Genomic DNA, 23,342 nt, shown 5'->3' with positions numbered 1-23,342 from the left:
TATTTTTTAGTACTGTTTTGTTTAGCACACTGTTTTTCTGGAACAAATTGTGGCGTTACTTAGAGGGGTGGTTGTATTTCTATAGCTTCTTGACTGTTCTGTTCCTGTGATTCCCTGTGTTGGCTATAGTTTCAAGTTGGTTTAAATCTATATTTTGATTGGTAATTTATGAATATTTACCTTTGGCCCATTTTTTCCATAAAGTTTTGTGTTTGTTACCTCAGTTATTACAATGAAATTATTTTATTTGTTTTGCACTTATTGTATAGATTTGTTGAATTAAACATTATCTAGATATATAGAGTTCCATCTTAAATACTTTCTTTGTTATTTGCAATAAACCAGTAGTTCAGCTCCATCTTAAGATATGTATATAAGTCTTGGAAAGCACTTTTAGATCATAAGTCATGATAAGTTTTCTGTTTATTTTTTCATCATAAACCTGTAGCCGAAGTTTATTGTTTGAATTCAGACTCATTCTGTATACAATCATACAGGCAGGCTTACTACACAAAACAGTAATTTTGATTTATACTATTTTCCGGTTACATATATATTTTTATACATCCCATTTAAATTTTTTTTTAAATTAGGTATGGCTGTTTTATTCACAACCTTAGATTCTCCTACCAACTTATGATAATTTTTTCTTCACAGAACACCCATGTTGCTTTTACAAAAATTGATATTTATGTGGTAATCTATAAATTTTGTTAAGTAACTGGTGTGTATGTTTTATTTTCTTATAATTTTTTAAAATATCAATCACTGTCTAAAAGTTCTGTATCATTTTTTTTGTATATTTTTCTGTTGTCATTACAAAAACATTAGAGTTTTCTTGCATATTTTTTGTATACTGTTTATCATTTAAATAAGATTTCACTTGAACTTTTTATATACACAAGGGCAACGATCACCAAAACTCATGAAAATGAGAGTTTTAATACATGCAGAGGTGAAACATTTTATTTTAATTACAATAGCCTTCAATGTATTATGTGTATAATATTAATATTTATTTTATTTATATGTTTGTTACTTGCCTGCCAACAGTATAAATACTTTTAGTACTTTTAATTAATTTTCATTTCTTTACATTTAATTTGTTACATTTTGTTTCATTTCACATAATATATTCAATTAGATTCTTTCATTTTAAGTCAATTAATTTTGTATGGTTCATTTAATATAATTTCATATTGTTTCATTTAATTTATTTCATTTCATTTTAATTCATTACGTTTCACTTTATATGGTTTCAATTCAATTCAACAGGTATACCAGATATACTGGACAACGTACATGAAGTGGGTGCTGCATGCAGAGTAGGCACTACATACCATTAGGCACCACATATAGGTTGGACACTACAACATGTAGCTGCTAAACACAATGTGGGCACCACCCATATGCAGGCACCACCACTAAGGGACGATACAACACTACAAGACTATGTGACAACTAAGATACAAAAATAATCACAAAAAACATAAATGCATAATACAAAAAAATTTAACTGATTACTAGGTACATGAACTAGTACTAACAACTTACTGTTATACAGACTAGTATAGAACTGATCATATGAACTAATATGTTTTATTACAAAGTAAGATTAAAACTTATTACAATTTGGTAGTACAGTGTCAAAAGTCTATAAAAGGCATATATTTATCTTGTTTATCGAAATTGGCAGTTATTCTATATATAATATTATTTTTTTTTCTGAAGTATATACTAAGGAGTGAAGACAGCTATTAAACTTTGAAACTCTACGCCCTGTATTTTCAAGAAAGTATTTACAGTTAAGCTTATAACTCTTAACAATTACAAACAAAAAAAACCTAAAATGGCTTGACATTCAGAAAGCAAAGCTAAAAAATGTTGAACATTGTATTTTTGTCTTATAAATTTAAGAAGTTTGTTTTGGGTGTTTTCTATTTTAACACTATCAGAATTATTAATATTGTTTCAAATCACTGATCCATATTCTAATTTAGAATGAACTAAGCTGAAGCGAGGTTGGAGCAAGCCTACTGTACTCCCAACCTCACTCCAATAAGAACTCTCAGAATAATAATAATGGAGAAAGAAATTCCTGTAAATTATAAAAAAAAAAAAAAAAGAATTAAGAAACGTACTCTGAGATTACCAATGGCGAAAGAGAGGTGTGTCGTAATGATATAAGAACTTAAGAAAAAAATAGAATTTTTTATTACACATAACTGTGGGTAAACATCATAACAATTCACAATAAATGCGCGTATGGTATGAATAGATAGATACATGTTTCTAAGCGCGCTCAAATACAAATAATAGTTAAATAAAAGTTCAATCACATTTTACTACAGTTATTAAATAAGTTCTTTACGTGTTAGCAACTTTAAGCATCATTTCCGTCAAGGTTTGTGTCAACAGAATTTTAATAGCTCGATAGAATTAATAAAAATGACAAACGGATGTAAGTGATTCGGTACTGTAATGCAGACACATAATTTGTTAGTCGCATTGGTCTCACTAGTTTGAACATTTACTAAGTCGAACTCCTGGGTAGCTATTGAGGTAATTGCGCCCGAACGAACCCAACTACAACGTATGTAAGTCTTTAAACAGGTAGTTAGATACGGCGTGCCACGGCGCATAAACTATAAATTAGGTAACAAACACCAGGCAGCCATCAAGAAAAGCTAAAAAGGTAAAGTCCTCGAGTATAGTGAGCAGATGGCGCTGAATAAGCTTACAAAAACATGTAACATAGAAAATCAATATCAGTTTAACAAACATCTACTATGGTCGTCGAGCCGCGTGCATAGAACATCAGAGAACCTAAGTTAAGCTAAATTATAAAAAAATGACAACTGCGAGACACTCGAAGAGGGTAATAGAAACAGACTGACGTTAAAGACACCTAACAAGATTGAATTGTAATAAAGACCGAAACCTGAAAACTATCGCTATGAATTCGGGCATAGCTTCGCCGAGTGTCTCCAGAATTATCCTAATGCTGCCCGGTGGACCGTCATCACTCCTAGTGAGCTCAGACAGTGATCAACTCTCGAAAACCCGGGGTTTATATAGCCCGAAAAAGGTGCGCCGATAGAGGCGCTGAAGTCGCGGCGGAAAAGAGGGGAGGGACGAGAGGAGGGGTGTGAGGGTGGAGTGGAGGGGAACTGAACAAAAAATGGAGGGGAGGAAGAGGGGAAGTGGGGAAAGGAGCGCTGCGAGCGGCGAGATGGTGAAGCTTCGTTGTGACTCCGTTGCAAAGCTATATAAAGAGTAATAATGGGCTCAACATTGGTGGCGTAGAATGTGATGTACTTTATAAGTGATAGGGTTCTGAGTGAACTGGAAATTAAATAGTACATGAAGATCGTTTATGAAAGATATCTTGGATATTTGAATACTATGTAATCTTATAATTAAACACAACAGGATGGAGCTTTCTTGTGAGAGTTATAATTTAAGTATTTTCTTTGTTAAGACTAACTAAATATTGATTAAACAAATTTATTTGCTATGTAGCATTCATATTGATGCAGTTGACCATACAAAAAAACATTCTCATATTTGGTACATAAATTGACTTGGATTCAGTTTACTCATTGACCCTTTTTTTTTTCCTTTTTGTTTCAGAAAGAACTGATTATGATGCTGACAACAGGGCTCTTGTTCTCCTCTTGAAAGCAGCCTGTCTTCGACAGATGCGGAGTCCACTGCAAGCAGAAGAGTGTTTACAAACTGTCCTTTCGCTTGAGAAAAAACTGAAAGAGGATCTTTACTTAGTTCCATATGCAATGGTTGAGTTGGCATTTGTCTGTAAAGATATGGGTGATTTGAACCGAGCATCTCAGCTACTTGAAGATGCAAAGTAAGTGTGTGGTTTTAGTTTTCAGTATTTTTTAATGCAGAATATACAGAAACATAATATACAACAAGCAAATACATTCAGTCCTTCTCTTTGATCCTAAATGTTATAACATTTAAAGACATGATCACAGTTTACACATTACAAAAGTGATATTGGAGGCATTCCAATTGCATTGAGCAATCTGAAAATTCATAGAAGTTAATGCTTTTTCAAGTTTGATACAAACTGTGTTGAAGCTGTGTAGGTTTAAATCTAAAGCTAGCAATTTATTCTTGAAAATATTCATGTCTCCTATAAATTGCTGGTGACTGATTACACAGAATCTAGTTTAGCTTCCACATACAGCAGCAAAACATTTTACAAAAAAAAAAGTTGAATTTAACATTAAAAATAAAAAGAAATAACTCCAAACAAAAAAAATCTTTACTTAGTTCCATATGCAATGGTTGAGTTGGCATTTGTCTGTAAAGATATGGGTGATTTGAACCGAGCATCTCAGCTACTTGAAGATGCAAAGTAAGTGTGTGGTTTTAGTTTTCAGTATTTTTTAATGCAGAATATACAGAAACATAATATACAACAAGCAAATACATTCAGTCCTTCTCTTTGATCCTAAATGTTATAACATTTAAAGACATGATCACAGTTTACACATTACAAAAGTGATATTGGAGGCATTCCAATTGCATTGAGCAATCTGAAAATTCATAGAAGTTAATGCTTTTTCAAGTTTGATACAAACTGTGTTGAAGCTGTGTAGGTTTAAATCTAAAGCTAGCAATTTATTCTTGAAAATATTCATGTCTCCTATAAATTGCTGGTGACTGATTACACAGAATCTAGTTTAGCTTCCACATACAGCAGCAAAACATTTTACAAAAAAAAAGTTGAATTTAACATTAAAAATAAAAAGAAATAACTCCAAACAAAAAAAGATTATTCTTATTTTTTTTGTTAAATACATGTAACCCTTGAAGTAACCCTGATCAATTTTAACTGTTTTAAAGTACAGTAAGTCTTCTATTTACGTCGTACCGATTTACGTCGTTTCGGATTAACGTCGCTAATGTTTGAGTACTCATGTTTCAATTTAAGTTGTCGCCGATTCACAATAACGTTGTTTACAATGACCGTAAATCTTTATTTTAACCAAAACACCGTATATAATTCGTTTATAATTCTTTGTTTCCTTCGGTAGTTAATTTATGCTATGTAGCGTAAGCTACACGTTCACCGCCTTATCTTATCATACATCATGAGGGACGCTTTCTGCTCTCCGCCGCTCTCCGCGCGGTGATGCAATACTACCAGCCCGTCCGCTCGGCCACCCACGTATCACGCACGTAGAAGTGTTATCTACTTCCCGCAACGACACAGCATTTTCTCCTACCCCTTCCGGCCGACCTTGGGCCGTGGCCGGCCGGTGGCATGAAACATGGCTCATTTTGCGTCGTTTCTATTTACGTCGCGGTTTTCAGGAACGTAACCCCGACGTAAACCGAGGACTTACTGTAAGGGTCATAGATTCAAATTAATGCTTCTTTATTCAATTAATCTGTGCCCGCACAATGGCAATGGCACTTATATTGCATTAAATACAATGCAACAAATTAATAATGTGATGAATCGACAAACAATATATTGCTCTTTCCTTAATAGCTATTTGTTTCCTTTATTGTGTATTTAATCTACTTCCGTAGTTTTTATTATGCAGAAATATCTCCCATGGCCGAGTGTCTGGCAATATTTATATTATGCCATCCCGTATGTCAGCAGCAGCTCTGGTGAGAATAGCCAGCTTTCAGGGCTATTTGCTCTAACTGCTGGCCCACACTGCGTTGATGTTTCCTAGTGTAAATTTAGGGGTATATAAGTTGTGCCTCTTTTTGTGATTGGCTGTTTCTCGAGAAAATTTAGACTTTGGTTTTCTCCTTTACAGGCTAGATTGCTGTTGGGAAACACTTTAGTCTTGCAAAGGGAAGTCAAAATCGACGACCCAAAGTTTGTGCCCTCCCCTTGACAGTAATGTTGTTAGCACCTACTAGGAATGATATACTCAAGCCTTGTTGTGTAAACAATGTTGTACATGAATGCTGTACATGAATTTTTTACACTGTAATTTAATTTTAGGTTGTTTAATCCAAAAATGTTATTCTTATCTTTATTTAAATGTATTTAGACATATATTAGTACTGTAAATTGATTTTAATGAGAGTGGAAACAAATTATTGTGATTAACATGTACTCTTATAGAAAATTAACCTATCAAGCAGTGCTGTTTTGATTAGCGTTCTGTTTTCCTGTAGTGTCAAAACTACTTTGCTCTAAATAGGTTTCAAAATGCTTGCGCGCAAAAATGTAAGCAAGTGCCTCTTTCTTGTATACCCCATATTTAAACTCGTGCTCGTTCAAAGACCTGCTGGCGAACATCATGGGTTGCAAGTGTCCTTCATTTTCCTGAAGTAAAACTGCTCCTAAGCCCAAATTTCAGGCGTCAACCTGAACAAACCTTTTTGTCAAAATCTGGAAGACTCAAAACTGAGGGGTTAGCAATAGCCTTTTTTAAAGCCCTAAAGGCATTCACTACTTCATCAACCTATTAAAATTTTACATCTTTACGTTTCAAATTATTTAAAGGGGCACAAATATCTGCGTAACCAGGAATATGAATTTACTAAAATAACCAATCAAGCCAATGAAGTACATCACCCATTTCACTTTTATAGTTCCAGAGAACACCACTATGGGACCAACGTTTTCCTTATCCATGACTGGTTTACCATTTCCCACTATATAACCCAAAAATTAAATTCTGGCTAGAACCAACAGATCTTTGTGGGGTTTACCGTAAACCTGGCTTCCTTAAGCTTCTGCAATATTTTAGCTAAATGTTCAAGGTGTTCCTCAAATGATTCCAAAAAATTTTTATGTATTGTCTAGAAACTAATCATAAATCAATATTGAAAATCCTGTAAAATACTCTCCAAAATTCTGGATAGGCACTGCGCTCCAAAGTTAACTCCGATGGACGCCCTCCTCCAATAATAATGCCCCCAGGGAGTAACAAATCCGGTATCTTTCTGACTCTCTGAATCCAACGTGCATTGATGAAAGGCAGCATTTAAATCTAGCACTATAAAAAATTCTGCTTTTTCCAATTATTTTAGAAAAACCTCTACTTTAGGGAGAGGAAATGGGTCCAATTTTATTTCTTGGTTCAAAATCGTATAATCAAGGACTAACCTATATTTACCTTTGATTTTCTTTCTTACTAGGAAGGTTGGCAAGGCATAGTTAGATTTAGAAGGTACAATTATTCCATTGTCACATAATTCTTTAATAATTTCTCTAAACGCCCTCATTTTGGAAGGGGCTCACTGATAGGGCTCGTATTTCACGGGAATATCATTCATTACGGTAATCCTGTGCGGCATAAGGTCACATTTGCCAATCCTAGTAATGATTACATCATCAGAATTTTTTGCCAACTCTTCCACTTTCTGAACCTGTTCCCTTTCCAGATGCCCTTGCAGCCTTTGAATTCCCCCACATAGGAGGTTCCTTCTGAGCTTGCCTTTTTTAATTTACCATAATATCTTTATTGAAAGAGAATTGTAGCACCCCTTTATGACAATCCAGAATTGCTTGACTTTTACTCAGAAAATCCTTCCCAAAGACCAAATCGTAAATTAATTCCGGTATCACCCGAAAATCCAACTCCACAACAGATGCTCAGTATTAAAATGTAGTCGAGATTTTAGCTGTACCACACAGCTCCCCAATTAGCTAATTGAACTTCTGTATCTTTCTTAGTACACAATTTATATTTAAGTTCTTTCCTCTCTGTCACTAATTTAGATAAAAAGTCCTGCCCAATAAAGCATTGACTTGCCCCTGTATCAATCAAACCCCACAATGCCTTATCATACAATTTAACTTGCATGCAAAAACTATTATTTTCTCTTTCATGACAGCTAAATGACTTTATCATTAAATCTGTATTTTATGATACTCTTGTTAAACTTATGCCTACTAACATGTCCAATTTTACCACAGTGCCTGCAAACCTGAGATCTTTATCAATTTTCAGAGCTCTCTCCAAAACCTTCTCATCCATGTTAGAATTATCCTTACTGTCAACCTTTCCCCCCTGTTCTACTCCTTTTTGTAATCCCCTGTACTCTTTTTTTTTTAAAAGCAAAAACCCACATAGTCTCTTTCTTTGCTGTTAACATTTCATGGCAAAATGGCCCGCTTTTCCTCATTTGAAACAACCTCTATCCCTAGCCAAAACAGCATCCCTTTGGTTTACCACCTTTATTTTTGTTATTCGAAAAAAATTTAGTTTGTTTACTACAGTTACCAAATTTATCGAAGTTATTTCTGGCACACCACATACTGTCAACATTGACTGCCCATGATTTTAACTCTCTGAAACTCTGGCACCTCGCAACAAATGCACATTCCCATCTTAAAAATAAGGGTTCATGTTTTCAATAGCTAAAGAAATTAATCTTTTGTCAGAAAACTATCCCAAAAATATTTGCATGGTCGCAAATGCCCTGCACAAACTCAACAGTGCTCTCGCCTTCTCCCAGAAAACAAAATCTCTAATTAAATTTTCTTGCACTCTCGTACGACACAAAGTGTGCCATAACTCAGTCTTCACAGCATCTCAAGTCAATTTTTCCTTTAAATCCTGTAGTAGTAATGTCTAAGGAAACTCCCTAACTTATTCCTGAAATCAGACGAAGCAAATTATCATCATTTAAAATTGGTGCTATTCCTTAAATTTCTCAACACCTAAGCTACATTTAATTGCTACGGCTCAGCAGAATGTAAACATGGTAATTCTTCAAGACTCTTTAAAATTAATTTCTTCTCCAACTTTTGTAACAGCAAATTTTTCATTTAAGTTTTCCTGACTTTCCTGACTTTCGTGGTTACCACCCTTAATGTGGTTACTAAGTTTCTTCCTTAAACTGTGTATGTCATCTTCCTCTTCCACACTTATGCCGGCAGCTCATTAATTTACGAGCACCTTGTCTTTATGAAACTTATATATCCAGGAAACTCCCATTATGCAAACAATCAAAATTAGCACAAACCACTTAATCTTAAGGCCAGCAGAGTGGTGCAGGTTGAAACTATCCCTGTGTTTGTAAAACAAGAACAGTGAAGCCCCCAACACTGTGTAGACGGTCGTAACAAATTGGCAAAATGTAAAATAAAATTTATTACAGTAAACTCCCGGTATATCGCGCCTCGATTGATCGCGGAATCGGGTATATCGCGGGTCAAACCATGTCCCCCAGTCAGAAATGAATAATAATAATGGAATAAATGGTTGACAGCCGATTAGAATAATTTTGCGTTGTAACTAACAAACTAAGCATCGGGCAGAAAAAAGCCTAGGCGTAGAAAATGTCCGCAGTAAAATTCTAAACAAGATATCTCCGTACATTATTCCTCTATCTTGTAGGGTTTTCAAATTATGGTCCAGTCCAGCCCAGTGATATTTTCTGAAACACTAGTTCTTAACGTCGCTTTATCTCACAAATGAAGCATTGGACAGGGGACCTGATAAAGCCCACCGTCCAGCGACATCCAGCGTGACTCGGCTGGGGATTGATGTTGGATAGGCTTGGTTGTCGGGAAGCGCGGGGTAGGGAGAGGCGAGCCGAGAATATGGAGAGAGGTAGAGATTAGAGCGGGCAGAAACACGAGGGGGAGTGGGGGAGGGAATGTGTTCACGCAGCACACAGGCAGAGCATGAGTCACTTGACTGAGCAGCGTCGCTGCGTACAAGGCCAAATCAGGTAGTCCGGTGTTTAAAATTCCACTCCAGAATCTTAATTGGTACTTTACTGGACATCTGTATATAAATGTTTTGTTACAACTTAAACCTACAGACGTAATATTATTGGGTAATTCATTGTATTATACAAGTTCATCTTTTTACTTTGGTATAATGTTTTAACATTAAATAGTAAAGTAAATCGGCTAGCGTATTTTTAATCTTTGCCCAGGAATTCCCAGTGGTCCAATACTTACGTGAACCATACTGTACCACCTTTGCCGTGAGGTAGTAAACAAGTCCCGGAAATGTTTATGTGTAACGGTCTCCCGACCTTCAAACAGAGGCTGGGGAATATAACACTTGCCGATCCGAGCCACACACACTCAGCAACTCGACACAGCGTTTGGTGAAATAAGTAAAGACAAAGTTTAACACGGTTTTTAATACGGCGTCACTGATTGCGCTAAAATTAAATTGGCGCAATTTTTGTTTCCCACATGTGACCATTTATAATTTACTGTAAGCATGGATAATAAAGTTTAACCACTTGACACGATAGACGATTCTTTATTTTTTATTGTACGAATGCTAGAATCGTTTTTTTTCCTGTATCTGCGGCCTGCTTCTACAAAAGACAAGCTATCTGTAAGTAAATCTAGAATTTTTATTTTGTCAATCAAACTCGGTACTTTGCGATTCATATTCGGTTTGAAGTATCACTACGGCCTTTCTTTTTAGAAGACTTTGACCACAGAATCGTGTGTAACTGCACACACTGCACTTACTTTGTTACGGACACTGACGAAGCAGATACTGTGGCTAACACCACGAGACTGGCAGCAGCAGCTTGTGTGCCGCACGTGTGTATGGCGGCGTGTGGCGCGCTCGTAGGCCGTGTGACAAACTGTGCGCGGCACGCGGAAAAATAAAAACAATTCAACATTTAATATTTATCTTTAAAATGTATTATTTTTATTTTTTCACCCGTGTTTAGTGAAAACTGCGGATGCAAAGTCCGCACAAAGGCGTGCTTGCCGACCTATTAGAACATAGGCGGTTTTTTATGCCTTTTGACCTTGGTCACATCGAAACATCGCGGTTATGCAACAACGCGGGTAAAAGTTATGTCCCCCGACAACCGCGTTAAATAGGGAGTGTACTGTAGTTTTTTTTTGCGCAGCAAACAATGCCGACCCAAGCACCGTCCACGATCCAAGTGCCGGGCAAAATACTAATAAAAGCAGAGAATTTACAATTTGAGTATTAAATGAACGTACTGAGTTTGTTAAACCAGACCTTAAGTAGGGAAGTGCTAAACTGGCAAATAAATAACTCATTAAATAAAACATTTTATATACAATCAACCAGCTTACAAAGATTTACAAACAGCGTGACCAGTTCCCTGGATATCACATAAAGCTTTTCTCAGCAAACATTATTCTGATTATTAAACTTCCTGGTTACGTAAAAATAAACAATATTATGCGGAAATCTATACTTAAATAATTCCCTTAAAATATTACAATAAAACTTAAATGGCCAGGTTAATTCGATCACTGCACAGTGCCTACACAATAACATACTAAACTGTCTTTAAAATTTATATTGAGAGGCAATATTTTATTTTTATAATTAACTTGACATCAGTCCGAACAATGATGTTCATTGGAAACAGTTGTCTACCACACAGTAATAGCACCAACCAAGAGCGGAGTAAAACTCTGTTACGTTTATATAATATAGAGCTGAAAAACCAAATTCATCAACACACGCACGTATGTTGCAAGTTGCGTTTTGTTATTATTCCACAGGAACTATAATTTTTTCCGGGATAAAAAGTACAATTTGTCCTTAACTATATATCACATTTCATGAAAATCAGTTCAGCTGTTAATGAGCTAAGCGGTAACAAACACACACACACACCTAACACTCGCACGTGCGCACGCACACACACACACACACACACACAAACTTTTGCATTTATAATATTAGTATAATTCTGACTTACCTTTTTCTTCGTGTCAAACATTGTTAACAATATACAAGAATCCTTTACTTTTTCCTTTAAAAAAAAAATTCTTGCTAGCGTTGTGTTTACAAAAAACTAACACATAACTGCAGGTCATTCGTAGCTTGCATCTCCTGGACGCTAATCCAACTACCGGCACCGGCGACCGTACAGCTCCCGCTAGTGGCGGATACCAGGGCGAGGGTGTTTCAAAAGGAATCCACACAGCATAATGGGTCAGAAGCGGGGAGGAGAGTGGAATTAATCTGCGTCACGTACCCCCAACAACACCAGTTGAGCTGTTATGCGTTTTAAAGAGTAAATACCACATTTGGTGTGTAAGAATTTGTACTGAATAGAGACACTTAATTTTTTATGAGCTTAAACTTAGTAGATATTTTTGAAGTATTAACACTAGTCTTAAATAAAAACATTATTGATGCAACCATGAATGGACAGAACACTGTCTCTTGATGACTTGTATAACTGGTGGATCTTTTAGTTTCAAAAGGCTAAATAATAACTCGTGATTTCATCTGGATATAAGTACCTCTATGTTTATTTAACTTTTAATTACTTTCACATTAAAATAATATTTGATAAATTGATTGACAAATATATTAAAATTATTAAATTATATTAAAATGGATTTAAAATTACATTATTTAAAGATCGGGCCGGCCCTAATTAGAAAATTACCATTAATCATAGGACCTAATTAAAATAGAATCAGAAACAATAAACAGGTTAATTATTTACAATCCCAGTACACTTAGAGCGATTAAAGTCTCGAAAGAAAAATTTCTGGTGTTCCGATCTTTTCAACGTCGTGATTTAATGTTATTTTGAAGATATAAAAAAAACTGAAGGACTGGAGGTTTGACGTTCGCTGGGCGAAGTTGAGCTGCTAACGAGGTGTCGTCCTGATAGCTGGAGGAAGGACTCAAGGGTGGTGTTCTTAGGTCCGCATCCAGCCTTTGGACCCTGTCTGTGAACAGGTCCGAATCAAACATGATCAGAACATGATCACAGACAGTTAGCAAAATAGGCAGAAAATACCTACTAACAAAGATGATTGTGGTCGGGGAATAAGGTTTGTCAGAAACTCACTATACAGGAAGAAGGCTTCTAGCGTCAGCCAGGGTGCGGAGCTCGCGAACACGTGGTTGTCGAGGATGTTTCCATGATTAAAAAAAAATGAAAATATTATGAAGTATTATTAAAGAAGCATGACTACTTTTACAAGGTACTCAGACTGACCTAATTACTAATTACTAAAGTTGTATGGATCACATCCCTTGCCTAGCTGATTTACATCTTTAAACAACAACCGGAGTGAAGTCTTGATGTGCGGCTCGCCGACGATGCGGTGTGGTCAGTCTGCTGTCGCGGCGCGAAGTAAGGTTGGGGCAGCAGCAACTCATATTTAAAAGACGACGTCAATCAAAAGAAAGGGGGGATGCTTCTGCTTCTGGACCGAAAGGTTTCGAAGATTTCCGAGGGAGTAGTCGAGAAATACTAACTTTGATATCTCAAAGTTGGTGGTACTAGCCGATGTCAGCGCGACCTACTGAGGGGTGTCCGAAACAAGGAGATATCGACTCACACGAGGCGACTAAAGCATTGGGCTTATGGAGCGGACTAGTGCAGTGCTCTGGGGGCTTGGAAATGAACTGCGGGGCACTGTTTGTTGAGTGAGGCGCCAGGGGGCAGGCGTTTAGCGGCGTTCAAACACCCAGGGGAAATAATTCGCAACTCTGCCACTAGAGGGCAGAGGCACATTATGAGACTGGAGTCGTGGCCTCGAGACAGGCTGGGGTTGATGACCGTACGTTGAACTGGGTCTGGTTCCTTGGAAAGGCTGGTGAGAGGTGGTGGGGTGGAACTGAGCTGCTGTGGGAAATTAAGCCAGCGACGTGCCGAGGGCTTGAGCAAAATGACCTGTGCTCGTGCCTGAAATTGCTCGCGTAAGGCTAGCTCTCAGAACCTCGCTGCTCTAATAGCTTGCAGGACATAGCACTTCTTGTCACTGCTCGGGGGAGAATTACAGGCGACGTACGTGCGCCAAAGTGGGGATAAGACGATAGCACTTGCTGGGTCATTAGATGGTAGGCAAAATTATATTTATGCTGGGAAAGATTGGGGAGACAAGTCTGACAAAGATTAAACGGGAGTGTACAGGAGGCAGAAAAGTTTAAGTTGTTGCAGCAAACAATGACTGTCGACATTATTTTTCAAAAATTCAGATTTAAAAATGTGCCAAAATACTAATTGGCGGCACAATAACCTATGGAACCGATTCTGTTTGAATCCGGTAATTTAGTAGCAGTGTAAGTAAAGATGTTAAGTTTTTCTTACATTGGTGAAACAGTTTCAAATTGTATACACTACTTATCTTATTAAACGTGGCTAACAATTACTTGTTCATGTCACGTACTGTTGGTTTTAATATCATGTGTGTGAAAATGGTGTGGGCTACATTCTGCTATTTTTGTAATTATGCCTTTCTTTTCAGCACAATGTCACTGGAATTGAAATGGTTCATTGTATTCATTTATCTACTTGTAGTAATTTATAAGGTAGAAATTTTATGATCTTGTCTCTTTAATTCCAGCCAATATGATATCTAAACTCTAGTCTAACATTTGCATTGTACTGGAGCTGCGGCCATATCTAATTTAATGACTTAAAACTAATGAGGAAGTGATTTGCAGTCACATGATAATGGCTGCATATATCCTTGTTATTATATTCCAATAACTTTGTCAACACCAATTTTAATGCAATAAGCTATTCATGACTACTTTAAAAAATATATATCAAGAAGTGTTATCAATTTCTGCCTCAATCATCATTACCTACCTTTGCAGCTCAAGTTGCATAATGCATAAATGAGCTTTTCTTCACGAATTTGTGTTCCTTGATATTTTTGTAAGCTTATATTTATGTTAAGAATAAGCCTATAATGGGTCTTCAACGGTTGACTGGTTAAATAGTGGCTTATTATTGGATATTGTTTTACAAAAGCTAGCTTTAAATTGCTCATTTTTTATTAAATTGTTATCTGAAGTAAATTTGGAAATATAATTGAAGGAAGAGCTGTATGTTAGTTTTTTTTTTCTTTTTTTCAGGAAGAACTACACTGGTTATTCTTTGGAATCCCGCCTTCATTTCAAAATCCATGCATTTCAAGCAGATTTGGAAGAAACTAAACAATCAAGTGATGAAAAAGTTCCAGAGTCTTCAAAATTTTAGAGGGAGACCATTATTTTCATGTAATATAACCCACATTCCTATTTTTAAAAGAAAATGTGTGGTTGTGTTGTACATTTTGTGATAATACTCCATTGTTTTTGTTTTTGAAATATTTTTATTACAAATAAATTTTGTTTTTCTCGAAACCATACTAGCAGAAATGTTTTATAACTGCTGCATAACATGTTTAATGATTCTGTTAAATTTTTAGTTAAATAAACAGCTGTTTCAGTAATTTACAGTTTGCTTGTATTAAAACCAATTTGAAAATGTATTATGTTTCTCCACCAGGTATTTAATTTTTTTTTTTGGGGGGGGGGGGGGGGGGATATTGAAAGCTCTGTGAGGAACATAGTTTTAATAAGAATACCAAATAAAGTTTTATAAGGCACAGTGATATTTAAAACAAGTTGTTATAAGCCGCTCTATAGATATAAAACATTATAGGAGCATTGGTCTTCTTCAAAACTAACTATGGAAATGTACCCGTTTAATGTAACCAACAAGAAAACAGGAAAAACTGTACTGAAATGAAAACAGACAGTAACAATTAATTCTGAGCGAACATAAAATGATGCCGGTAGTGCAGTAATGTAACCGGGGCAGCAAAGTCAACAGCCAGAATCCACCCAAAAAGATCCTAATGTGAGTGGCTTGATTGGTGCTGTATTATAGAATGTGCCTAAGCATAGAATGCTGGACTATAGACCTTTGATTGTAAATCATTTTCATCCTAGAGAGAGTCTCACTGTTACTTCGTGGTGTAAAGATACAGTAACTCCCCCCCCCAACCAAGTTTTTTTTTTTTTTTTTTTTTTTTACTAATTTCATGGGACCAGGACAGAAATATGTAAAATAAAAAAAAATCAGGAATGTGTAAAATGTGGGAAATGCTAAATATTTTTTTTTAGTATCTAACTATAATAAAGTAAAAACATTATGGAGCAGATATACATAAAGCAAAATTAAATGTCAAAGATTCCTAGATTGTTCCACAATGACTGCCAATAACTAGAAATTTACTATCCCAAATGATGAAAACAATAGATCCTTACCAGTACACAGTAATTACCTATGTAATAATGTGCATATCATAGCATCTAAAAATTAATATAAGTTTATTTCTAAGATAGTGAGAAATTTTCTTTCCCTTTTCTTGAAATAATTGCTTTCTTTACATTTATTAATTTCATATCCTTTTTGTGGAAGAAATCTTATTAAATGAACTCAAACCACTTACAATGGATTTTTTTCATTTGGGAACATAAAAGGTTAAGCTGCATATCGACATTGCACAGCAGCCTCGAGAGACAGTTATCATTGTGAGGCGGCCTCACGATGCAGAACAGACTACACGAGGTTGCCGCGCAAGCCAAGCCGAGCCGTCAGTAGCTGCGAAGGAAGCATGGCATCGCCTGCACGAGCTGCTTCAGCTGCAGCTGCATTTATTGGGAATTATAATATTTTAAAAAAGTAAACAGAGGCTTAAACCACGTTAGTGGATCAAAGAATTGTACAGAAACTGTGTTTAGTACAAAAATACATTGTTGCAGGTTATCACGTGTGAAACTATAGAAGATATTATAAAGATTTTTACACGTATGATGCTTGTGGACTTTAGCACTTAAATTTGTTGATTAGTTCTCGGATAGAAAAAGTGTGATACATGTAACAGACGATAACAGTTAAGGAAAGACCTGCTAGAAAATTAAGATTCTTAGCAACATGTGACTGGTTTAAAGTCTGCTGTATCTTTCTTGTGTGTCAAAATAGTTATTTATAAAATTGTTCTGGAAGTTTGCAATGCAGTCAGTTAAAACTTCAACTTCTTTTGCTACATAAATAATCTTTAGCAGATTACTACAAAAACTAAATACTTTGTAAACAAATAATGTATTTTACATGAGAAAACAAACATTTTTAATATCATGAAACATTAAATATTCTTTAATTTTAAATGACCCTACAGTTAATGAGAATGAAATCATGAACTAACTTAGCATGTTTAAAATGAAAGTTACAAAACTTATGACTCTTATGCCTCGTTCTATGTCTCTGTAATAGAAGATTTTGAAAGAATCAACATCATCATCTGGCCTAATGGATACTTAACAAGCCTTTATTATGGAAAACTTCACCCAAACCAAATTGCAAGCTCTACTTCTGATTATCCATCAAAATTAAATAGTTTTACCGCCAATTCTTTAACTTCCAACTCAGTAGCTTTTAGTTTGTACCAGGTGCTCCAAGCACCTATCCATAAGCACGGTTCAAAATTTAATATTTCCAATTAGCGTCCAATATTTGTACTGAATGGTTGTTCCAAAATTTTTGAAAAAATTATATCCAAATTTCAAAATTTTCTTCTCAGTAATAGATTATCTACTACACGCCCAAGCCAACTGTGATCCCGAGGAGGGGAGTGACGGGAGCGCTAGTGTCGCAGTGAGAGAGGGGTGGGGAATGAGGAGAGGTTGGCAGTAGGGGAATACCGTTAGCTGTGGAAGCAAGGAGTATACATATGCGTTCATAAGTGTACGCAACGATGGCCATGAAGCGCAGTCGTGCAGTAAGAAATGTTGTGATAAGGTGAAGGTACAGTTGTATGAAACAGCGAAACACAGTGTCTACGAAGATGTCACAGTGTGTACCAATGTGTGTCACAGCATCACATCGTACCATTTGTGTTATAATAATTATTTCACTTAGCACCATATTTAACATATATGTCGGTATACATATGCCTATAATCAAAGAAAATATTGTTTGTGTGATTAATTAATGAAAAAAATGCAAGAAACATTTCAACACAGTTTCGTGCATAGTGCATGTAACAAACGCCCACTCAGCCATTTAGTTCTTCAATTTCTGATATGTTACCATTGGAATATGTGCTGCTGTTGTCCGAAAAGTCCCATTCACTGTCTGAGCTGGACTCGTCAAAGTTAACAACAATTTTCTCAATTTCGTGCTCTATTAGACAGTCACCTGTCCAGTACTCTGCTTTTGTATGTTTTACAGGTAAAATAGCATTTTGCCATTCTTCTTTGGTGACGCTATTGATTGCTTCTGTTGTGATGTTTTCAATGGTATGTGATGATTGAGCGACATTTTTTTCAGCAACACGTGATTTCACAATGTTCCATACATAATAGCATTAAGCTCACAGTGGTATGGTGGTAATCTTATTACTTCATGCCCATGTTCTTCTAACATCTCATCTATGCAAAACCTGGGAGGTGGACGTCGACCACGAACGAGCTGGAGGAGTTCACATTTTGTCATATCATTGTCATGCGGAATGTTGTTGTTCTGTAACCATTGGATGATATCTTGTTTTCTTGTACCGGCTGTTGGTGGCTTATTTAACTGGACGGAATGATAAGGGGCATTATCCATTACAACCAACGAATTAGCAGGCAGATTTGGAATAAGCTTGTCTTGCACCCATCTGGAAAAGTAACCGGCTATGTAACTGGCTATGTATAGTTTTTTGTTTTGTTGTACTGCCCGATGCCATTTGTCAATACACGTTATATTGACTTGATGTAATATTTGGACATATGCCATTGCTTAGCACATGTATGTCTGTAGAAGAAAACTACAAAAAAACACAAATGACAAAAAACACAAATTAAGCAAAAAATTGTTATTGTCAGGATTTAACGCCATACAATACTCCACAACAGAATATGGCCAACAAACAAAGAAAAACAAAGAAAAATGGACTAACAGAACGGAAAAAAAACCACAATGATGACAGCACAAAAATACCGAACCCAAAAAATTCAGCACAACAGTTGAAACGAGACAGAAACACAGCAAAACGAAAAGACGAAACAAACACAATAGTTTTCCAAAAAATAATAAACAAAATAGAAACAAAAAAACCTCCACAAATGATGACAGCACAAAATATTGAACCCAAACAATTCAATATGGTATGGAAGCACAGGTGCGTCTCTGCCTGAGGACGGGAGCAGATAGCAGTTCCCGAAACGTCGCTTGTTTCTGTTTTAGAAAATTGTTGTGTTTGTTTCGTCTTTTCGTTTGGTCGTGTTTTTGTCTCATTTTGACTGTTGTGCTGAATTGTTTAGGTTCAATATTTTGTGCTGTCATCATTTGTGGGGGTTGTTTCGTTTCTATTTTGTTTATTATTTTTTGGAAAACTATTGTGTTTGTTTCGTCTTTTCGTTTTGCTGTGTTTCTGTCTCGTTTCAACTGTTTTGCTGAATTTTTTGGGTTCGGTATTTTTGTGTTGTCATCATTTGTGGTTTTTTTTCGTTCTGTTAGTCCATTTTTCTTTGTTTTTCTTTGTTTGTTGACCATATTCCTGTTGTGGAGTATTGTGTGGTGTTAGATCCTGACAACAGCAATTGTTTGCTTAGTTTGTGTTTTTTGTCATTTGTGTTTTTTTGTAGTTTTCTTCTACAGACATACATGTGCTAAGCAATGGCGTATGTCCAAAAGCTTACATCAAGTCATGCACTCCCATTGCACAAATCTTTAAAAAATAACACGTTGTATTACAGTCACGCACGCTTCGAAACCTTGCTCCGCTTTCAAAGGATCCGTGAAATACTTGAACAGCGATACGTATCCGCGCACTGTGTCGTGACTTATGGTGACAACTCTACTTGCCGTCCCACCCGCGACATGACGCGCTTCGACCATTGAGGCGGACTAGGGAAAGGGAGGGGACAGAGTGGTGGAAGGGATGACGGCGGAGGGAGGGGTCCGTCTGACCTTGGGTAGTTCACATTTTTCCCGGGACCACAGTTGGCTTGGGCGTGTAGTAGTAGTCATCATGTTTGCAGTAGAGGAATGTCTACAGCTACTAACTTAATTACATTTCTCAATCCCATATAGAACGAAATAGTTAATAGAGGACAGGTAGATGTCGTTATTTCGATTTGGCCAAAGGTGACACTGTTAACCACTCTTTATTGCTCAAAACGTTATCTCAGTTTGGTTTATGTAATAACTATATAAATCAGTTTTCCAGTTATTTGATAGATGGAAGTTTTTTGTATCAATAAATAATAATAATTCCTCTCTCTTCAATGCTAGTTCTGGAGTTCCTTAGGGTGGTACTTTATTCCCTCTTCATTTTAACATTTTTATTAATGATATCATCGGTGTCTTAAACTACTCCACCGGAGTCCTTTTTGCAGATAATTTGAAAATTTACAGGAAAATTAGTACTCCTAACGACTGCCTATTATTATAACATGATATTAATAAAATCAATAATTGATGCATACACAATTTAGTTAGACTTAACAAGGATAAAACTTAGATAATATTCTTTACGAGGAAATATTACCCAGTCAAGTACGACTATAACTTGTTGAACTTTCAAATCATCAGAACTACATTAATATAAGACCTTGGAATCTTCCTAGACTCCAAGTTATTTTTTCATAAGCATGTTAACTATTTATATTCTACTACCCCAAGAACTTTGTCTATTATAAAATTCATCAATTTTTATGCTACTAATTCAGATTCTATTCTTTCCCTCTATTTTTCTTTCATTAGATGTAAACTATAATATTGCTCTATCATTTGGAACATCAAGTTCACTGATAACAAGAAAATTGAAAGAATTCAAAATAAAATAATTTAATTAATTAATCTAAAGAGATTTTCTTATTCTATCCTTATACAGTAAAACCTTTTTGTTGCGACCCCATTTATTGCGACCACCTCTCTATTACAACCCGATTTCGAGGAACCGTGAAAAATTGCCGAAAATCTGAAGAAAATTGGACAGAAAATAACTTTCTTGTGGTGAGTAGTGTGTTACTGCGTTTCTCTTGCCGAGTGCTGTACTGCCGTAGGCAGCGCATATCTAAAAATAGATACCACTTCCTGTCGACCACTGTCAGTGCTTAACAACCCCCATTCCATCTCCCTTTGCCGGCAGGGTGCAGATAAAGGTTTTTGTGGCAACGTGCTTATGACCGCTACCAGCGCTTAGCAACCCCCATTCCACGTCCCTTTCCTGGGCAGGGTGCAGATAAAGGTTTTTGTGGCAACGTGTTTACGTTTAGCTTTTTGCGAGTGTCTAGTGTGGTACGCAGTTAAGGCAAAGAAAGCTACCTGCTGGATTTATTTTGATTTTGATTACTATCGGTTGACAATACACAGCGACCGACTGGATGCACGCCCGCCTCGACTTGTTTTAACTACCGCAGCGATGTTTATTTTGACAGCTCAAGCAATTATCTTTTCCCGTGGGTTGATAGAAAAAGGTCGCTTCACCCAGCATAAAAAAAAAAGGCTACGCCACTTATTGCCCACGCAGGAAAAACACTGGCTGCCGTCTGTCTCCCTCGCATTTATCTTTCTTATAACATTCCACGTCTCACCTCTCGCGCGACCACACATTGGGCCGTTTTATGCTTTGTTTGGTGACAGCAGCTTGATTTTATTCTGTATATTCCTTTATAGGACCCTTGCTATTAAAATACATTTATATTTCAGTTTGAAAGCTTGTAAATTCTTTGCCAGAGATGACTGAACTCGAACTTGGTGTGAAAAGTGACATATTTTGACCCCTCCCTCGCCACTTTAGTACCCCATTCATAATAGCCCAATTTTACGGGAGAAGGGAGGGTGAAATGAGCATTTTCTCACTGAAGGTTTTTCAAAGGGGAGCGAAGTTGGGGTGTTATAAGGGAGGACACTAGATGGTTTGTGTGTTTGGGAGGGATGAGCTAGCCTTGAAGAATGTTAACGAGAGAGGAGGGAGGGGTGAGCTTATGCGTCATGAAGCCGTTGCCGCCAGCCAGCCGGGCGAGCTTCATTTGCGCCCACTCGCGTTGCAGAACCTACAGCTGCCATATTTTTAAAGGAAATGTCCCATTATTTTTCTGTTATTCTTACATGAACATTATTGGAAGTATTAAAGCCGACACAAAAATATGTTGTGTGTTAAAATTAACAGATTTTAAAGATCTTTCATTTCGTTTTTTTTTTTAAATTTTTTTTTCCTGATTTACACATTTTGGTCAAAAAGTCCAATTTTTTGACGGTTCCCGAGAATGTATTCGTAAAATCACTGCTTCGTTAAATCCGGGGTTCGTGACATCGGGGTTCTAGTGTATTTAACTACGGAAAGCAGAAAACGTACATGTAAACTAACACATATTTTCTTTAGAGGTGGCCTGTAGGGCGACGGACTTGTTATGAAGGTTGAAGTGGGTTTATAGCAAAGCCGTCTAGCATTGTGAGTGACAGCATCCTGCCATTGTACGGCTGGTTAGCGAGTAGCGGTTTGGGAGGGAGGGGGGGATTGAAATGAACTGAAAATTTCGGAAAACATCTATTATGACCCCCCCTCTATTACGACCTTATTCCTGGGAACCGTGAGGGGTCGTTTCAGAGAGGTTTGACTGTACCTCTCTCAGTTTTGAGAGACTACAATGAGACACTCTTTATTCAAAATTGCTACAACTCTAAAATTCAATGTAAGTTTATCCTTGGAAATTCTGGCTTGAGAGTACCACAATTCAATAGTCATTTAAGATCTACTTTATGCAGAATTAATAACAAAAAGACTGTATCTATTGACTAATTTTTAATTACAATAAATTAGATTTGTAATTCTATTGAATGAATAAAAAATGAAATGTAATTTTTCATATTATTAAATGCCTTAGTTAAGAACTTAGTAAATAGTTATAACAGATTTGTTCTTCTCTTTCTTTTTTTTTATTAATTTGTGTTGTATGTATTAATGTTTGTGATATAATTGTATTTGTTGTGTTTGTTGTATGTATTGTCACCGCTAATATATGTTACTTTTGCCTTTGTGTGTTGGCCATGTGCTGTTCTTACCTGCTATGGTGCCGACAGGGGTGGGATGGGAGTCCATATGTTTGCGGTGATGAACTTGTGTTTGTCTTGTATATTTGTCGTGCCCAACATCCAAATCTAACGACTGTTGGTGGGCATGTCACAATTTTAAATAAATAAATAAATATTGCCATACCAAAAAACAATTTACTTGAATACGTCAATAACGAAAACTCATGAAAAAAATAGGTTTTAAACATGTAAATAGGATATCATTTTATTTGGGAATACTGCATTAAAAAAATTTTTTACTTTTTTATGATATGGATTGGATTTGATTTCACTGTATTTTGCCATTCGCAAAAATTTTCTGGATCAACATCTAGAGTAGCAGGTTCTGAAAAATAAAGGGCAATAGGAACTGAAATGAAAGGTTGGTTAGTTAGGTTAGGGTAAGATATGTTAGCTGCATAATTAAAACCATGTTTTCTTTTATAATTTAAATATTTTAACTTACTTTTTTTATATAGTTATTGTCTAATTTTCCAGAAATTGTTACATGATTTGAAAAAAAAAATAGTGGGTTCATACTATCATTCTTACTA

General features: G+C 36.2%; 1 protein-coding gene across 2 annotated transcripts in view; it reads left to right on the top strand.

Moving 5' to 3' along the window:
- The window catches only part of LOC134529458 (tetratricopeptide repeat protein 39B-like), a 207,871-nt gene extending 184,928 nt beyond the window's left edge, over positions 1 to 22,943 (top strand). For both annotated transcript variants that reach the window (XM_063363579.1, XM_063363578.1), the window contains exons 14-15: positions 3,634 to 3,868; positions 14,811 to 22,943. In XM_063363579.1, the coding sequence (XP_063219649.1) occupies positions 3,634 to 3,868; positions 14,811 to 14,934 (359 nt within the window). In that variant the 3' untranslated portion in view covers positions 14,935 to 22,943. The remainder of the gene's footprint in view (positions 1 to 3,633; positions 3,869 to 14,810) is intronic.
- Positions 22,944 to 23,342: the final 399 nt, after the last annotated feature.

Source organism: Bacillus rossius, chromosome 2, assembly GCF_032445375.1.
Source record: "Bacillus rossius redtenbacheri isolate Brsri chromosome 2, Brsri_v3, whole genome shotgun sequence".
In the NCBI taxonomy this organism is placed as follows: domain Eukaryota; kingdom Metazoa; phylum Arthropoda; class Insecta; order Phasmatodea; family Bacillidae; genus Bacillus; species Bacillus rossius.
Note: the sequence above shows the minus strand (reverse complement) of the source record. Positions and strands in the feature narration are given on the sequence as shown.